The sequence below is a fragment of the Triticum urartu genome, chromosome 3A (assembly GCF_056163025.1).
Source record: "Triticum urartu cultivar PI428250 chromosome 3A, HENAU_Tu73, whole genome shotgun sequence".
NCBI classification, from domain to species: Eukaryota; Viridiplantae; Streptophyta; class Magnoliopsida; order Poales; family Poaceae; genus Triticum; species Triticum urartu.
Window position 1 is genome coordinate 496321701 of NC_141875.1, and position 16884 is coordinate 496338584.

Here is a 16884-nt window from a genome sequence, read left to right on the forward strand (position 1 = left end):
TATATGTTTTAACATATTGTTGATCAGAAATGACGTAGAATTTCTGGAAAGCATATAGGGTTATTTGGAAAGTGTTTTCAATGGAGAGCCTGGATTAAGCTACTTGAACATTGAGCATCAAGATCTATAAGGATAGATCAAAACGCTTAATGGTACTTTCAAATGAGCACATACCTTGACATGATCTTGAAATTGTTCAAGATGGATCAGTCAAAGAAGGAGTTCTTGCCTGAGTTGTAAGGTATGAAGTCAAGACTTAAAGCTCGACCACGGCAGAATAGAGAGAAAGGACGAAGGTCGTCCCCTATGCTTAAGACATAGGCTCTACAGTATGCGATGCTGTGTACCGCACCTGAAATGTGCCTTTCCATGAGTCAGTCAAGGGGTACAAGAGTGATCTAAGAATGGATCATAGGACAGCGGTCAAAGTTATCCTTAGTAACTAGTGGACTAAGGAATTTTTCTCGATTATGGAGGTGGTAAAAGAGTTCGTCGTAAAGGGATACGTCGATGCAAGCTTAACACCTATCCGGATAGCTCCGATAGAGATACCGGATACGTATAATGGAGCAACAATTTAGAATAACTCCAAGTAGAACAGTTATTTGGAATAGCTCCAAATAGAATGTGGTAGCTACATCTAGGAGATGACATAGAGATTTGTAAAGCACACACGGATCTGAAAGGTTCAGACCCGTTGACTAAAACCTCTCTCACAAGCAACATGATCAAACCCAGAACTCATTGAGTGTTAATCACATAGTGATGTGAACTAGATTATTGACTCTAGTAAACTCTTTGGATGTTGGTTACATGGCGATGTGACCTGTGAGTGTTAATCACATGGCGATGTGAACTAGATTATTGACTCTAGTGCAAGTGGGAGACTGTTGGAAATATGCCCTAGAGGCAATAATAAATTAGTTATTATTATATTTCCTTGTTCATGATAATCGTTTATTATCCATGCTATAATTGTATTGATAGGAAACTCAGATACATGTGTGGACACATAGACAACACCATGTCCCTAGTAAGCCTCTAGTTGACTAGCTCGTTGATCAATAGATGGTTATGGTTTCCTAACCATGGACATTGGATGTCGTTGATAACGGGATCACATTATTAGGAGAATGATGTGATGGACAAGACCCAATCCTAAGCCTAGCACAAAGATCGTGTAGTTCGTATGCTAAAGCTTTTCTAATGTCAAGTATCATTTCCTTAGACCATGAGATTGTGCAACTCCCGGATACCGTAGGAGTGCTTTGGGTGTGCCAAACGTCACAAAGTAACTGGGTGGCTATAAAGGTACACTACGGGTATCTCCTAAAGTGTCTGTTGGGTTGGCACGAATCGAGACTGGGATTTGTCACTCCGTGTAAATGGAGAGTTATCTCTGGGCCCACTCGGTAGGACATCATCATAATGTGCACAATGTGATCAAGGAGTTGATCACGGGATGATGTGTTACGGAACAAGTAAAGAGACTTGCCGGTAACGAGATTGAACAAGGTATCGGGATACCGACGATCGAATCTCGGGCAAGTATCGTACCGCTAGACAAAGGGAATTGAATACGGGATTGATTAAGTCCTTGACATCGTGGTTCATCTGATGAGATCATCGTGGAACATATGGGAGCCAACATGGGTATCCAGATCCCGCTGTTGGTTATTGACCGGAGAACGTCTCGGTCATGTCTGCATGTCTCCCGAACCCGTAGGGTCTACACACTTAAGGTTCGATGACACTAGGGTTGTAAAGGAAGTTTATATGTGGTTACCGAATGTTGTTCGGAGTCCCGGATGAGATCCCGGACGTCACGAGGAGTTCCGGAATGGTCCGGAGGTAAAGATTTATATATGGGAAGTCCTGTTTTGGTCACCGGAAGAGTTTCGGGGTTTATCGGTAACGTACCGGGACCACCGGGAGGGTCCCGGGGGTCCACCAAGTGGGGCCACCAGCCCCGGGGGGCCACATGGGCTATAGGGAGTGTTCCTTGGCCTACATGGGCCAAGGGCACCAGCCCCACTAAGGCCCATGCGCCTAAGAGAGAGAGAGAGAGGGGGCAAACCCTAATGGGATATGGGCCTTAGGGCCCATATTGGTGCGCCTCCCTCTCCCATCCCCTCTTGGCCGCCCCTTGCCTCCCCATCTAGGGCTGCCGCCCCCCCTAGGGGTGGGAACCCTAGAGGGGGCGCAGCCCCTCCCCTTCCCCTATATATATGAGGCCTAGGGCTGCCCATAAGACACGCGATTCGATCTCTCGTTGGTGCAGCCCTGCATCTCTCTCTCCCTCCTCTTCTGTGGTGCTTGGCGAAGCCCTGCAGGATTGCCACGCTCCTCCATCACCACCACGCCGTTGTGCTGCTGCTGGATGGAGTCTTCCTCAACCTCTCCCTCTCTCCTTGCTGGATCAAGGCATGGGAGAAGTCACCGGGCTGTACGTTTGTTGAACGTGGAGGTGCCGTGTGTTCGACACTTGGTCATCGGTGATTTGAGTCACGACGAGTACGACTCCATCAACCCCGTTCACTTGAACGCTTCCGCTTAGCGATCTACAAGGGTATGTAGATGCACTCTCCTTCCCCTCGTTGCTGGTCTCTCCATAGATAGATCTTGGTGACACGTAGGAAAATTTTGAATTTCTGCTACGTTCACCTACAGCAGTCACGAGGGTGGGGGGCGCGCCCCCCCTAGGGCGCGCCCCCTGCCTCGTGGGCCCCTGGATGCTCCACCAACGTACTTCTTCCTCCTATATATACCTACGTACCCCCAAACGAATAGATACGGAGCCAAAAACCTAATTCCACCGCCGCAACTTTCTGTATCCACGAGATCCCATCTTGGGACCTGTTCCAGAGCTCCGCCGGAGGAGGGCCGTCATCACGGAGGGCTTCTACATCATCATAGCCTCTCCGATGAAGTGTGAGTAGTTTACCTCAGACCTTCGGGTCCGTAGTTAGTAGCTAGATGGCTTCTTCTCTCTCTTTGAATCTCAATACAAAGTTCTCCCCCTCTCTTGTGGAGATCTATTCGATGTAATCTTCTTTTTGCGGTGTGTTTGTTGAGACCGATGAATTGTGGGTTTATGATCAAGTCTATCTATGAATAATATTTGAATCTTCTCTGAATTCTTTTATGTATGATTGGTTATCTTTGCAAGTCTCTTCGAATTATCCGTTTGGTTTGGCCAACTAGATTGGTAGTTCTTGCCATGGGAGAAGTGCTTAGCTTTGGGTTCGATCTTGCGGTGTCCTTTCCCAGTGACAGAAGGGGCAGCAAGGCACGTATTGCATCGTTGCCATCGAGGATAACAAGATGGGGTTTATTTCATATTGCATGAATTTATCTCTCTACATCATGTCATCTTGCTTAAGGCGTTACTCTGTTTTTAACTTAATACTCTAGATGCATGCTGGATAGCGGTCGATGAGTGGAGTAATAGTAGTAGATGCAGAATCGTTTCGGTCTACTTGTCACGGACGTGATGCCTATATACATGATCATACCTAGATATTCTCATAACTATGCTCAATTCTGCCAATTTCTCAACAGTAATTTGTTCACCCACCGTAGAATACTTATGCTCTTGAGAGAAGCCACTAGTGAAACCTATGGCCCCCGGGTCTATTCTCATCATATCAATCTCCATCACTTTAATCTTGCTTTGTTTTTATTTTGCCTTTACTTTTTACTTTGCATCTTTATACCAAAAATACCAAAAATATTATATCTATCAGATCTCACTCTCGTAAGTGACCGTGAAGGGATTGACAACCCCTAATCGCGTTGGTTGCGAGTAGCTATCGTTTTGTGCAGGTACGAGGGACTTGAGCGTAGCCTCCTACTGGATTGAACCTTGGTTCTCAAAAACTGAGGGAAATACTTACGCTACTCTGCTGCATCATCCTTTCCTCTTCGGGAAATCCAACGCAAGCTCAAGAGGTAGCAGGGGCTCTCGCCCCTCCGCCGCCATGGAGGCCATGGACCAGAGGGGAAACCTTTCTCCCATCTAGTGAGAAGGTCAAGGAAGAAGAAGAAGGGGGGCTCTCTCCCCCTCTCTCCCGGTGGCGCCGGAACGCCGCCGGGGCCATCATCGTGTGACGGTGATCTACACCAACACCTCCGTCATCTCCACCAACATCTTCATCACCTTCCCCCATCTATCTACAGCGGTGCACTCTCCCGCAACCCGATGTACCCTCTACTTGAACATGGTGCTTTATGCTTCATATTATTATCCAATGATGTATTGTCATCCTATGATGTCTGAGTAGATTTTCATTGTCCTATCGGTGGTTGATGAATTGCTATGGTTCATTTAATTTGCTTTTGGTTATGTTGCTGTCCTTTGGTGCCCATCATATGAGAGTGCACGTGGATCACACCATAGGGTTAGTTGTATGTTGATAGGACTATGTATTGGAGGGCAAGAGTGACAGAAGCTTCAACCTAGCATAGAAATTGATGCATACGGGATTGAAGGGGGACCAATATATCTTAATGCTATGGTTGGGTTTTACCTTAATGAATGTTATTAGTTGCAGATGCTTGCTAATAGTTCCAATCATAAGTGCATAGAATTCCAAGTCAGGGATGACATGCTAGCAGTGACCTCTCCCACATAAAACTTGCTATCGGTCTAATAAAGTAGTCAATTGCTTAGGGACAATTTCGCAACTCCTACCACCACTTCTCCACACTCGCTATACTAACTTTATTGCTTCTTTACCTAAAACAGCCCCTAGTTTTTATTCACGTGCTCTTTATATTCTTGCAAACCTATCCCGTTACACCTACAAAGTACTTCTAATTTTATACTTGTTCTAGGTAAAGCGAACGTTAAGCGTGCGTAGAGTTGTATCGGTGGTCGATAGAACTTGAGGGAATATTTGTTCTACCTTTAGCTCCTCATTGGGTTCGAAACTCTTACTTATTGAAAGAGGCTACAATTGATCCCCTATACTTGTGGGTTATCAGTGTTCCTTACGTGGTTGGGGATTTATGGGACCCCCTTGACAGTTCGCTTTGAATAAAACTCCAGCAAGGCCCAACCTTGGTTTTACATTTGCCTAACAACCTATTACCCTTCCCTTGGGTCGGACAACCCGAGGGCCATCTTTATTTTAACCCCCCCCCCCCGGGGCTAGTGCTTCTCTAAGTGTTGGTCCGAACCGGGCAGCCTGCGGGGCCACCTCGAGGAAACTTGAGGGCTGGTTTTACTTGTAGCTTGTCCCATCCGGTGTGCCTTGAGAACAAGATACGTGCGATTCCTATCGGGATTGTCGGCACATCGGGCGGCTTTGCTGGTCTTGTTTTACCGTTGTCGAAACGTCTTGTAACCGGGATTCCGAGACTGATCGGGTCTTTTTGGGAGAAGGAATATCCTTCGTTGACCGTGAGAGCTTTGTGATGGGCTAAGTTGGGACACCCCTGCAGGGTATAAACTTTTGAGAGCCGTGCTCGCGGTTATGTGGCAGATGGGAATTTGTTAATGTCCGATTGTAGAGAACTTGACACTTGACTTAATTAAAATGCATCAACCGCGTGTGTAGCTGTGATGGTCTCTTTTCGACGGAGTCCGAAAAGTGAACACGGTCTTGTGTTATGCTTGAACATAAGTAGCTTTAGGATCACTTCATGATCACTTCTAGCTTCTCGACCATTGCTTCTCTTCTCGCTCTTATATTATGTATGTTAGCCACCATATTTTCTTAGCGCTTGCTGCAGCTCCACCTCACTACCTTATCCTACCCATAAGCTTAAGTAGTCTTGATCTCGCGGGTGTGAGATTGCTGAGTCCTCGTGACTCACGGATACTTCCAAACAGTTGCAGGTGTCGATGATACCAGTGCAGGTGACGCAACCGAGCTCAAGTGGGAGCTCGATGAAGATCTTGGTCATTGTTATGTGTCTTTTCCGGATGATCAGTAGTGGTGCCCAGTTGGGACGATCGGGGATCTAGCATTTGGGGTTGTCTTTCTTTATTTTGGTTATGTAGTCAGACCTTTGATTGTACTCTGGATGATGTATGTTTAACTTGTTATTTGTGTGAAGTAGCGATTGTAAGCCAACTCTTTATCCCTTTCTTATTCAGTACATGGGATTGTGTGAAGATTACCCCACTTGCAACTAAACCACCATGCGGTTATGCCTCTAAGTCGTGCCTCGACACGTGGGAGATATATCCGCATCATGGGCGTTACAAGTCCGAATATGAGTCCACCGCGTGAGGGGCTTGGTCTCTAATTTCTTTTGGGCCCAAAGCGAAGTTGGAGAAATTATTGTACAACATCTAATCATGTCCCTTTGATTCATCACCACGGATGGTTTGTACATGTGTTCGGTAATTCTGCAATTAGACATAAAATTTAAATAGGTAATGTATTTTTGTCCTGAATAATATAAATAAATCATGAGTATGCCATATACTCGCCTTTGCTATAACCATTGCTGTAGAGGACTACTATTACAACGTCATTTTAGGTTGATACTACGTGGACTAGTACGCCGACAAGTAGATAGTAGATCCTGGGTGGCAGCCTGAGACCTCTGGGAGGGACAAATTTGCTTTTCCGTTCTAGCCTCTCTAGGCATTCTAGCTTTCGTCTATACTCAGACTCGCCATGTTTCCACTATGTAATGAATGTGATGTAAATGTGACTTGGATGTAATTTGGATCATGTTTCACGTGAGACCTACTTACCTTCATTAGTTTGTTTATGTGATGATACGGATAATGTTTCACCTCAATCCGTATATCCATGCATTTATGTGTCGAAGCTATCTGAATCGAGCATGTATCTAATATGCGTCTATTCTGTATTTGAGAGTAACATGCTAAGTTTGGAATAGTTTCGCATTCGAGGCCTTACAGCGAGTTCCATTAGACGGTTGAAGACGTCCCACATTACACCTCATTTCCTTTGATGTTTCTAAAATTAGGGTGTTTGATTTGCAGACCCAATTGCTCACCCCTATGCCTGGGAATGACAAACTCATTAGTCCGTGACTCTATTGGGGCCAATATAAAGATGTGCCCTCTTAGGTTTCCTACATCTTCCATGCCAACCAAGTGATATCACAGTTCATAGCCGAAATAGATTTGCCAGATTTTTGCACACTAATCATTAGCTAGGCTTACTAAATGAGTTTTTTAGATTAGTTGGGAAATGAGTGAATGTTGAAATGTTTTGGCATTGCTATAATGGGACGAGTTAAATACACCTAATGTCATTGTAGTTGTCTAAAAATCTCACTTATAGTCGAACCTCAGACTCGAGAAATGATAATTCAGTACCTTGTACTTGTTTGTGTGTCTCATTTTACTTCAGTTCTTGTCATTATGTTTTCAAATAACCCCCCTAAGTTGACCTATATAGTCAATCTTCTCTCCAACCTTCCCAATTATATTGCAAATCCCAAACCCTAACTCTCCCCTCCACTGATATATCTTCATCTATCGCCGACTACCGTACCGACTAGGATTTCTTGGGCAGCAAGTACCAGGATTACCACAAGTGCCCCAATTGCTCCTTTTTTGGTTGTTATGATCGCTCTAGTCTTATTATGTACTGCATTTGTGAAAATGGTGTTTGTGATTTTGAAGATGGGCCGATGTGTATGAAGATGACCTGGATGGAAATGACATAATATTGCATCCTTTGAATGCCGATCCACCAACAATTGAATCGTGCAGATAAAGCCAATGCAAGATGGACAGAGAGAATAAGCTGCAAAATTGCTGCAAAGACGTGGATGTTGATGGTAGGTATATTGATTTAAAGGAAATATTAGGTGCAATGAAGGTTTGTTGTGTGCATCTAGGACTCGTGCTTGTAGTCCTGATCATAAGTGTTGTTCACTGGTGATGTTACAAAGAGTACTCGTGTTGGAGATGATGCCGACTCGGTATCTTAAAGGTGTGTGCGTTCGTAGAGATGAGTGTATGTGTGTGTATATGGGCATCCGTGGTTAAAAAAAAGTACTCGTGTTGCCATGTTGCCACGAGCACAATGTAGTATTTCTTTTTTCTTTTTTCGAGCGGAGAGCATAATGTGTACGTTCATGAGCACAATGCATTCTCTCTAATTAGTCAATGGACTTTTAATATCTTCACCCATCGATTCCCATTCCCCGTTTCTATTTTTTTTACAACGCCACGTTCCCCTATTCGCAAAAAAAAACAAAACACACAAACGTTCCCCATTTTCTAACTCCCACGAACCAAAACACGCTGACGGTTGGGCTAGCCGGGCCGCTCTGACGAACCATCACCCTCCCGGTCCACCGAGGCCCGGCAACCGCTACGCGGCGGAGACTCGATAAACAGGGAAGCCCTAGCGCGTGAGCGGGTCAGTCCATCGCGTACCCGGCGTCGCTCGCGGGAGGGTGTCTGGAAGCTGCGAAATCTCCCCGAGGCGCGCGGTGCCGAGGCCGCGGCGACCGGCGACGGCGAGGTCAGTGCCCCCGCCGTCCCTGCTCCCCTCCCCCCTCCCCCCTCCCATCCACTGCCCCGTTGCTTCCTGCACGTCAACTGCCCGCAGGTCTGACCTCCATCTTACCCCGTCCTTCTCCATCGCCGGGCGGCAGCATCCGACAGTCTTAGCCCCCGCCGGACCGAGCCTGCCGTGCCGTGCCGTGCCGCGTCCCCGTCCCCGTCCCCGTGGGAAGGCCGACTGTTTCCTCCGCAATCCTGTCGCGCGACGGCTCGTCGCCAACTGAATTACCCCCAGGGGCCGCCGTTCTCCAACCGCTCTCCTCTGCGGCCGATCGCATCCGTGCCCCGGCCGCACTCCCCGCTGATTTCTCCGCTTTCATGCCACCCGACAAGCAGGCCTCGCATCTCCATATCCCGCAAAGAATGTTTTCCTCATCTTCCGTGCCCAATTCTACCGCTCGTGCTTTTCTGTCTTTTTTTCCCTCCTTGTCAGTGCCCATTCTGCGGACGTGCAAAGGCTATTATGATACTTGCGATTGCTAATTGCGAATCTAGGGTTTCGTGTACAAAACGGTGTGTATTTTGTTGCTTTTGAGCTAGTTTTCTTCATTGCGGATTTGTAACTGTTGCAAGGCTTGCTGTGACTCGGCAGTATATTAGGTGATTTAAATATACTTTGCACGAAAGGAGGTGGTGTAGGAAGCTTTGGATCTGGAGTGGTGGGATGGAGAGGTAGGGGAATACTTTGGATCCGCCTTACGCTGGTTAGCTAGTTTATATTAGTGAAATGTGGCAATAGTGATATTGGCTTTCTTGCCACCTCAAAGCATGTTTTCCCTGTTAATACCCTCTGATGCCTCATCTTTTGTACAGTAACTCCTGAATCTGGTATGATACCGTGAGATATGAAATAATGTGCATTGAGAGAACCAAATAATAGCGATGAACAATCATGACAAGGGAGAAATTTTGGTGAAGCCAGCCACATATTTGTTAAAGCAAGCCCTTCAGAGTTGCAAGGGATTGTGTCTCACACATCCCCATCAAACCTATTTGGGCTCTCGGATTCTTGCTGTATCTAGTGCCACAGAATAATCTAGCTTCTGATCCTCTCAAGTGACACTAATTGCTTCTACCTTGCTTTGGATTCCTTGTGTCACGACCGCATTTCGTAGCATTATATGTCCTCCACAATCCACACGCCATCTTACAGTACACTGTAACTGTTTTCCCCTTCTTTCTTAGAATAATTTAATTTAATCATACTTGTCAAGTCGGACTAGCGTATGACTTACGTTTCTCAACACTTCCTCTTTTTTAAGGTTATAAAATTAGGTCTAAAAGGTAATTTTGTGGTAAGTTTGCAAATGTTTGTACATTTAGGCACTATCATAACACATGCATTGTGACGACACAGGAAACTGCAATACCTAATTGCCTATAGCTGCAGAGCTGGATCGTGTTTCAGGTGAAGTATCTGAGATACCCATCCACATGTATCCAATCAGCTGTTAATATGGTGCATCAGTTCAGTTTGATGATAATACCACATCAAAGATGTGTGTCTTGTGGTTCTTCCCTTTGGTCCTGCACTCCCTTGCCCATCCACATGTATCCAATCAGCTGTTAATATGGTGCATCAGTTCAGTTTGATGATAATACCACATAAAAGATGTGTGTCTTGTGGTTCTTCCCTTTGGTCCTGCACTCCCTTGCTTCGTGTCATGCCTCTTTTGACCAGATAGGTATTACGTACACTCCACTGTGAACTATAAGAGAAACGACAAGTCCATCCAAATCAAGTACTTAGAAGTTGCACGTGAACAATTGCCTCCAACATTTGGTTTATGGTGTTAATGACCATATTTGAAGGACAGGCCTGGCGCAGTGGGGAAGTACTCCACACTTGTGGCAAGAGGTCCTGGGTTTGAGGCAGCCTCTCTGCATTGCACTGTGCAGGGGTAAGGCTTGCCTCGTATAATCCTTCCCCGGACCCCAACTGGTGTGGGAGCTTCTAGCACTTGGTCTATCCTTTTTTTTTGTTAATTTTTGGCTAATAACCATATTTGTATTTACTTTATTGATGTAGGCCCCGGCACATTTCTATCGACTGAAAAAGCTTACTGGATCATCTTCCCCTACAGAAAGGTTCTACAAGGCTTGCCCTAAATCTCCCAGGATCGGCCTATCAGTTCCTGCAGAGAAGGTCGGTCTGTGGTCATCATCGATATGGGCAAAACATCTGCTTCTGGTGTTGTTCAGGAGAATGAAAAAGTTGGGAATGGTTCATCCTCTTCTCCTACCAAGGGGAAAAGGGGAAGGAAAGGGTCCCAGATTATAGCAAATAAAAAGTATCCCCTGAGATCTGCACATAGTAGTGCCAGGGTGCTTCGATCTACTTCAAAAGACAAGAGTAAGACGCCTAATGAGCCAGTAAGTCCATTGAGATCCGCTCATAGTAGTCCCAGGGTTCTTCGATCTACCCCTAAAAACAAGAGCAAGACACCTAAAAAGCAAGTAAATTCATTGAGGTCCGCACATAGTAGTGCCAGGGTGCTTAGCTCTACCTTGAAGAAAAAGGTACCTAATGAGCCAGTAAACGACAGTACTGCTGCTCAACCAGCTGCCAGGAAAAGGAAAAGAGGCAGGCCCTCAAATGCAGCTAGTCCCAAGAATGAGTGCATCAAAATTCGCCAGCGAGTTAGATACATTTTGAATCGAATGAACTACGAACAAAGTTTCATTCAAGCATACGCTGGTGAAGGTTGGAAAGGTCAAAGGTTTGTCTCTCTAATCACTATGTTTCACACTCCCTTTGATCTCTCATTTCTTTGTTTGCTGGAACCTGGTGTTGTACATCTCAGAAAAGGATCAATTTAGTGAGGCAAATTGTGGTAAACATTAGCCAGTGCAAATAAAAATATGAGTTTGGGTTTATGGCACAGGGGGATGAGAGGTTACATAAGTAAGTCATTAGTCATGTAATGTGTCCTTGTGATCTATAAATTCAGATATGGGTGTATCTATTGTTCTCTTTGATGTCGTTTAACATCTCCACCCTCTAACGCTATGCTTTCTTGATACTTGCATATGTAGTTTGGAAAAAATAAGACCTGAGAAGGAGCTTGAGCGAGCCAAGGCAGAAATCTTGCGATGCAAGTTAAGAATTCGGGAAGCTTTTCGTAATATGGATTCTCTTCTATTGGAGGGGAAGCTTGACGAATCTTTGTTTGATTCTGAGGGAGAAATATCTAGTGAAGATGTAGGCCATCTTATTTTGTTCACTCCTGCTTGTTTATACTCATTGTTGTGACTTTAACAGACATTATCTGTTTTGTCTTGCAGATTTTCTGTGCCATATGTGCTTCAAAGCATGTTACACTAAAAAATGATATCATTCTTTGCGATGGAGTGTGTGATAGAGGATTCCACCAGAAATGTTTGAATCCTCCTTTGCTGGCAGAAGATAGTAATACCTAATTCTCTTCCCTTGATATAGAAAGCACCATTCCCTATGTTGCTCATGTACTTAATAACGTTTATTTCTAGTTCCTCAGGGGGATGAAGGATGGCTTTGCCCTGCGTGCGATTGCAAGCTAGATTGTATTGATTTACTAAATGAACTCCAAGGGAGCACACTTGCTATGCATGACTCATGGGAGGTAAATACCTACTGGGTGCCTTGTTTGATAGAGTAATGTACAGTCCTCTATTGCCAGCGTCCCCTCGATATAAACAAGACTGTTTGTTCTCCGCAGAAAGTTTTTCCTGAGTCAATTTCAAATGGCTTAAACCAAATTGGAGCATCTGATCTTCCATCCGATGATTCAGAGGAGGATTATGACCCTACTTTAGCTGAAGGGGACACGGTAGATGAAAACAAATCATCTGCAGAGGATGGGGACGAAGGATCAGATTCTGATGACCTGGATTTTATTACATCATCCGATGAGTCTGAACCTTCAAAGAAGAAAAGGTCTGAATCAAAGAACAAAAATACCGTCAATGACCTTGCGTTGCCTTCGGATGACTCAGAGGATGATGACTTTGATCCAGAAGGTCCAAATTCCAGTGAAGACCAAAAGACCAAAACAAACTCAGACGAGTCAGACTTTACATCTGATTCTGATGATTTCTGTGCTGAGATTTCTAAATCTTCTGGCAAGGATAAAGTTTCGGCACCTTCATTCTCAGACCAAACTAATGGAGTGGACATTATGGAAGCAGAGCTAGAGCAAGACTCTGTGCTACCAGCTTCAAATAGGCGACAAGTTGGACATTTGGATTACAAAAAGCTTTATGATGTATGTCTTTTCCTCGCATTTCTCCGTACCATAAATGCATGTTTTTTCACCTAAAAAAATGCATGTTTCTTATACTCAGATTCCTACGTGAAAGCATTTTCTCTTTATTTGGCATGCTGTTGACCTGAAGAATAAAGCCCTAATTTACTCCGGAAATAAAGGCCATTCAGTATTAGAAATATATTTATGATATAACAGAAGTCGTCACCCTTCTGCATCTTGACTCGGGTTGTTCCCTTATTGTGAGTGGTGTGTGGGTAGTTTTGGCTCAGTTTCAGGTTGTTGCCTTATTGGGTTGTACAAATTATTTTGGCTCAGTTTGGGGTTGTTGCTTTATTGAATTATAAATATTTTCACTAAGTAATCAGTGCATTGTTTGTGAAAATCACATCATTCATTAAAGCTAATCCTGTTCTTTAATAATGCATGCATGGACCTTACTCGGGTTATTTCTATTTATTTTATATTGGAATCTAAAGGAGGCTTATGGAAAAGAAACCACTGATTCAAGCGATGAAGAAGAGTGGTCTGGACATAGCCCAAATGGAAATCCAGAAGACAGTGATACAGATTCATTTGCTGGACCACTTAAGCCGGCAAAAACCAGAAGAGCACGAGGTGGGCGCCAGAACAATGAGCGTACTCCACAGAGTGAACGGCACAGCGGTTCAGTAAGTGAACAGCATCCTGAAGTGCTTTCCAATGGCACCAGTAGCACGGCCAGGAAAAAAAGTTATGGTCCTATTGTTAATCAGGTATAGCTAACTATGCATCTCTACAGTTATATTGGTGCTGAAAGTTTATATCAGTTGCATTCTAAATTATGTCATTGGCACTCCATTTCTCTTGCAGAAGCTCAAGGCATATTTCGAAAAAGAACCTTATCCTAGTCGCCCAGCAAAAGAAAGTCTGGCACAAGAGCTTGGCCTGACATTCCATCAGGTTTGAAATGCCAGTTTGTCCTTTCATCATAACATGCATTTCTGGCCACACCCTTTTTTATCAATGTTAGCTGCACTGTTGTTGGGGGTGCCACTGTATTTCTCCTGCCTCACTAGAGTTTCTGTTGACAGATCACTAGATGGTTTTCTAGTACTCGTCATTACTCAAGAGTTAGTGCTGCCAAAAAAGGGAAGCGTTTAGAAAACTATACTGCTGAGAACAACGACGGCATTGCTGCGGATAGCATACAACAGAGAGAACCCAATGGCAGTGTATTGGGCAAACCAAATGTAGATAGAAACGGTATTGTTTCGGAGGAAAGGATGGCGCAAAAAAATCTTGATGAAGGTGAGAGAGAAGATACTCCATTCAGACAACATATCAGCTGTGAGCAGACACTAGATGGGACTCCTCCTGCTAACAAACACAACACTGCCAACTCGAGGAATGACACCTCGAGGAATGCAGAAGATACCCCACTCGGACAAGATATTGGCTGTGAGCAGACCGTGGCTGCTGTCAACCAAAACTGCACTATCGGCTCGAGCAATGTCGGCTCACCGAAAGGTGCGCCTGGAGGAAACAAGCGCCTTAAGAACTCTCCAAGGAGTGTTGGAAGCCCAAGACGTGGGTCTGCCGAGAAGAACATTCCTGGGCTAGAACATGTAGACGAGGCAAGGAGGAAGGCTATACTGCGGGAGCTGAGGAAGATGAAGGCCGCAGGCAGGTGAAGATCCCAGAGAGGTATCGTTTGAACCATTTCCGAACCTTCAGTGCAAGTCAAGTTTTAGATGCTACTCAACAAGTTTGAACTCTGGATTGCTTCGCAGCCAGAGAAGATGACTGACAGCCGAATTGTTGTGCCTCATTTGTTTCAAGTTCATCAGTTGACAAGCCTGCTTATCGTAGCCCTGTTTCTCTATAGAGCCTTGAATTTCTGATTGGGTACACCTGGAATCTGAAGTACTTCATCCACAACAAGGGTTAAGCTGGGTGTAACAGTATTAGCGTAGCCTGTAGACTCTAGTGGACATTACAACTGTTGTTTGCCATGTTCTTGTATCATCTTGATGGGTAGCCATGTTGAGAGAAACTGATGTGAACCGTTGTTTCGATTGTATCTTGTAAACATGCTGTGAATTGAGAGTTGTTCCTTTCATTTTTTTCCTGGGAGTTTAATGAAACGAGATCAATGACATCCTATCTGGTATCTGTGACATGCAATTTCACTTCACTAGAAGAGTACGATCGTGCTCTTGGTTCTCGTTCTGTTTTATAAACTGGATCAATCTCTTCTTCAAATGAGATCATATTCTAGCCCAGGAGCAATCTTTCTTCCTGTGTCCCAGGAGAGGTTCTTTTTGTGCTGTACACTCAGGGCTCCTCAAACGCCCCTATACATCCGGCTGGGTGGGTAAGTGACTTGCCATAAAATGGTGACCTAGTTGGGCTCCTCAAATTGGACTTATACTACATCATGGCTGACGTATACTCCCCATATCAGACTAGATCGGATCCACCTCTAATTGCATCAAATTGACAAGTCCACCAAATCCATCATCTTCCCACGCTTCCGTTTCTCACATCCCAGCCATCGCCGTCCTCCACCCTTGCTCCCCCATCCGCGCCACCACCCCCATCCGTCGCCCTAGATGTCATCTCTGGTACCCCATCGCCCACCGACGGCATAGATGTCGCCTCGGCGTTGTCATGGAGCTCTTGACCGCGGCGACGAGTTGCAAGGCAGAGAACGTCATCTGGAGGGAGCGGCAAAGGAAGCAACACCAGCAGAAAGCGACAACGAAGGAAGTTTCGACCAAGGGTATTGTGGATGTCGAGGAGGATGTGTCCCCTCCGCTGAGCCCGGTCGCCCCAAGCCCATCCATCCTACCACTGACAAGGAAGCCGACGTTTGCCCCGCCTGCGACTGACAACGATCCGATAGCCGAATGGGCATTTTCGGATGCATTTACGCAAGTGTGCGACTTGCCGCAATTCCAAAGGGTGCGAAAAAGCACGGGCAACTCCGGTGCCCGGTTTGCCTAGGTCCTGATCAAGGTAATGTCCTAGCAGGAGATGGTACAATTTTTGCTCTATTTTGTATCACTTCGTTCATTATATCATTGTGCCATTGGATCATTTTTTTGCATATTCTGCTAGTTTATTTCGAATCATGGTCATTTTAGGACAATATCATATCGAACATGATCAATGATGGTCAAGAGTCTATGGACCCTATGGAATGACTTTGGGGATCCAAATTGTCATAGTTTGATATTGGGGGAACACAATATCTGAGGATGTTTTGTTGGTTGAATCTTGGTTGACCATAAGCATGGACTCTATGTGGCACCGAGGAAAATGGCAACAAGTATTGGAAGAAGATCCACAATATCATGAATGCAAATAATATGTGGAACCGCATCCTATCAATACCACCTGCAATGTGGCCTCTCTCCAATATAGATGGTCCGCAATCCAAGACAACATGAACAAGTTTGTTGGTCACTATGCTTCCGTGCTTGGACGAAATCAAAGTGAGATTGGAGTCCAAAGTCACATAAGTTGAATTGCTTCTTTTTTGTCATAATTTGCATTGGTAGTTTTTTATGTCGAACTATCATGATTACTTTATTGTTTGATAGATGGTGTTGGCTGACACTTTGTACCAACAAACAAGAAGAAGCTATTCGGTTTTAGCCATTGTTAGATGAAATTGAATGGCCAACCAAAATGGGTACAACCTGTGAAGAGCTCAAGACCGGTAACAAGAGGTTGAAGAAAACTGATGGCTCAAGCTCCCACCAATCCATTGGATTGGATGATGAAGAGGATGAAGTAGTAGGGGAGATTGGACGAGCCATCATGCTAATGAATAACCCACAACTGATAGGAAATAAGTGAGAGAAGGGGGGAGCCGTCCGTGACGCCGCAATGACAAAAATGTCCAACACATGGATGGACATTTTTTCCACAAGCGAGGACAAGAAAGAGAAGAGGTACAAACTCATGTTGGATGAGCAAAAAGAAAGGATGGATTGGAACTGAGAGAGGGTGAACAACAAGTTACAAATTGAGAGCAACTATCTGAAAATTGAGAGAGAAAATAGAGTTGGAGAAGAAAGAGATGTGACTCAGATGGGAGCTCAAGAAGGCCCGTACTTTTGGATCAATAGAGCTCGAGAAGGAGAG

The 16884-nt window shown here is 44.9% G+C and overlaps 1 protein-coding gene across 2 annotated transcripts; it reads left to right on the top strand.

Moving 5' to 3' along the window:
* Window positions 1-8310: 8310 nt before the first annotated feature.
* LOC125544606 (homeobox protein HAZ1) lies at window positions 8311-14893 on the top strand. Of its 2 annotated transcripts, XM_048708348.2 has the most exons (10): window positions 8370-8465; window positions 9864-9914; window positions 10536-11226; window positions 11543-11708; window positions 11792-11915; window positions 11996-12108; window positions 12205-12750; window positions 13230-13505; window positions 13603-13692; window positions 13824-14893. In XM_048708348.2, exons 3-10 carry the CDS (start codon window positions 10676-10678, stop codon window positions 14421-14423), a joined length of 2466 nt encoding a protein of 821 aa, XP_048564305.2. In that variant the 5' UTR covers window positions 8370-8465; window positions 9864-9914; window positions 10536-10675; the 3' UTR covers window positions 14424-14893. The 2 variants fall into 2 exon arrangements, with proteins under 2 accessions (XP_048564304.2, XP_048564305.2); XM_048708347.2 differs by lacking the exon at window positions 9864-9914 and having other exon boundaries at window positions 8311-8465.
* The last annotated feature ends 1991 nt before the right edge of the window (window positions 14894-16884 follow it).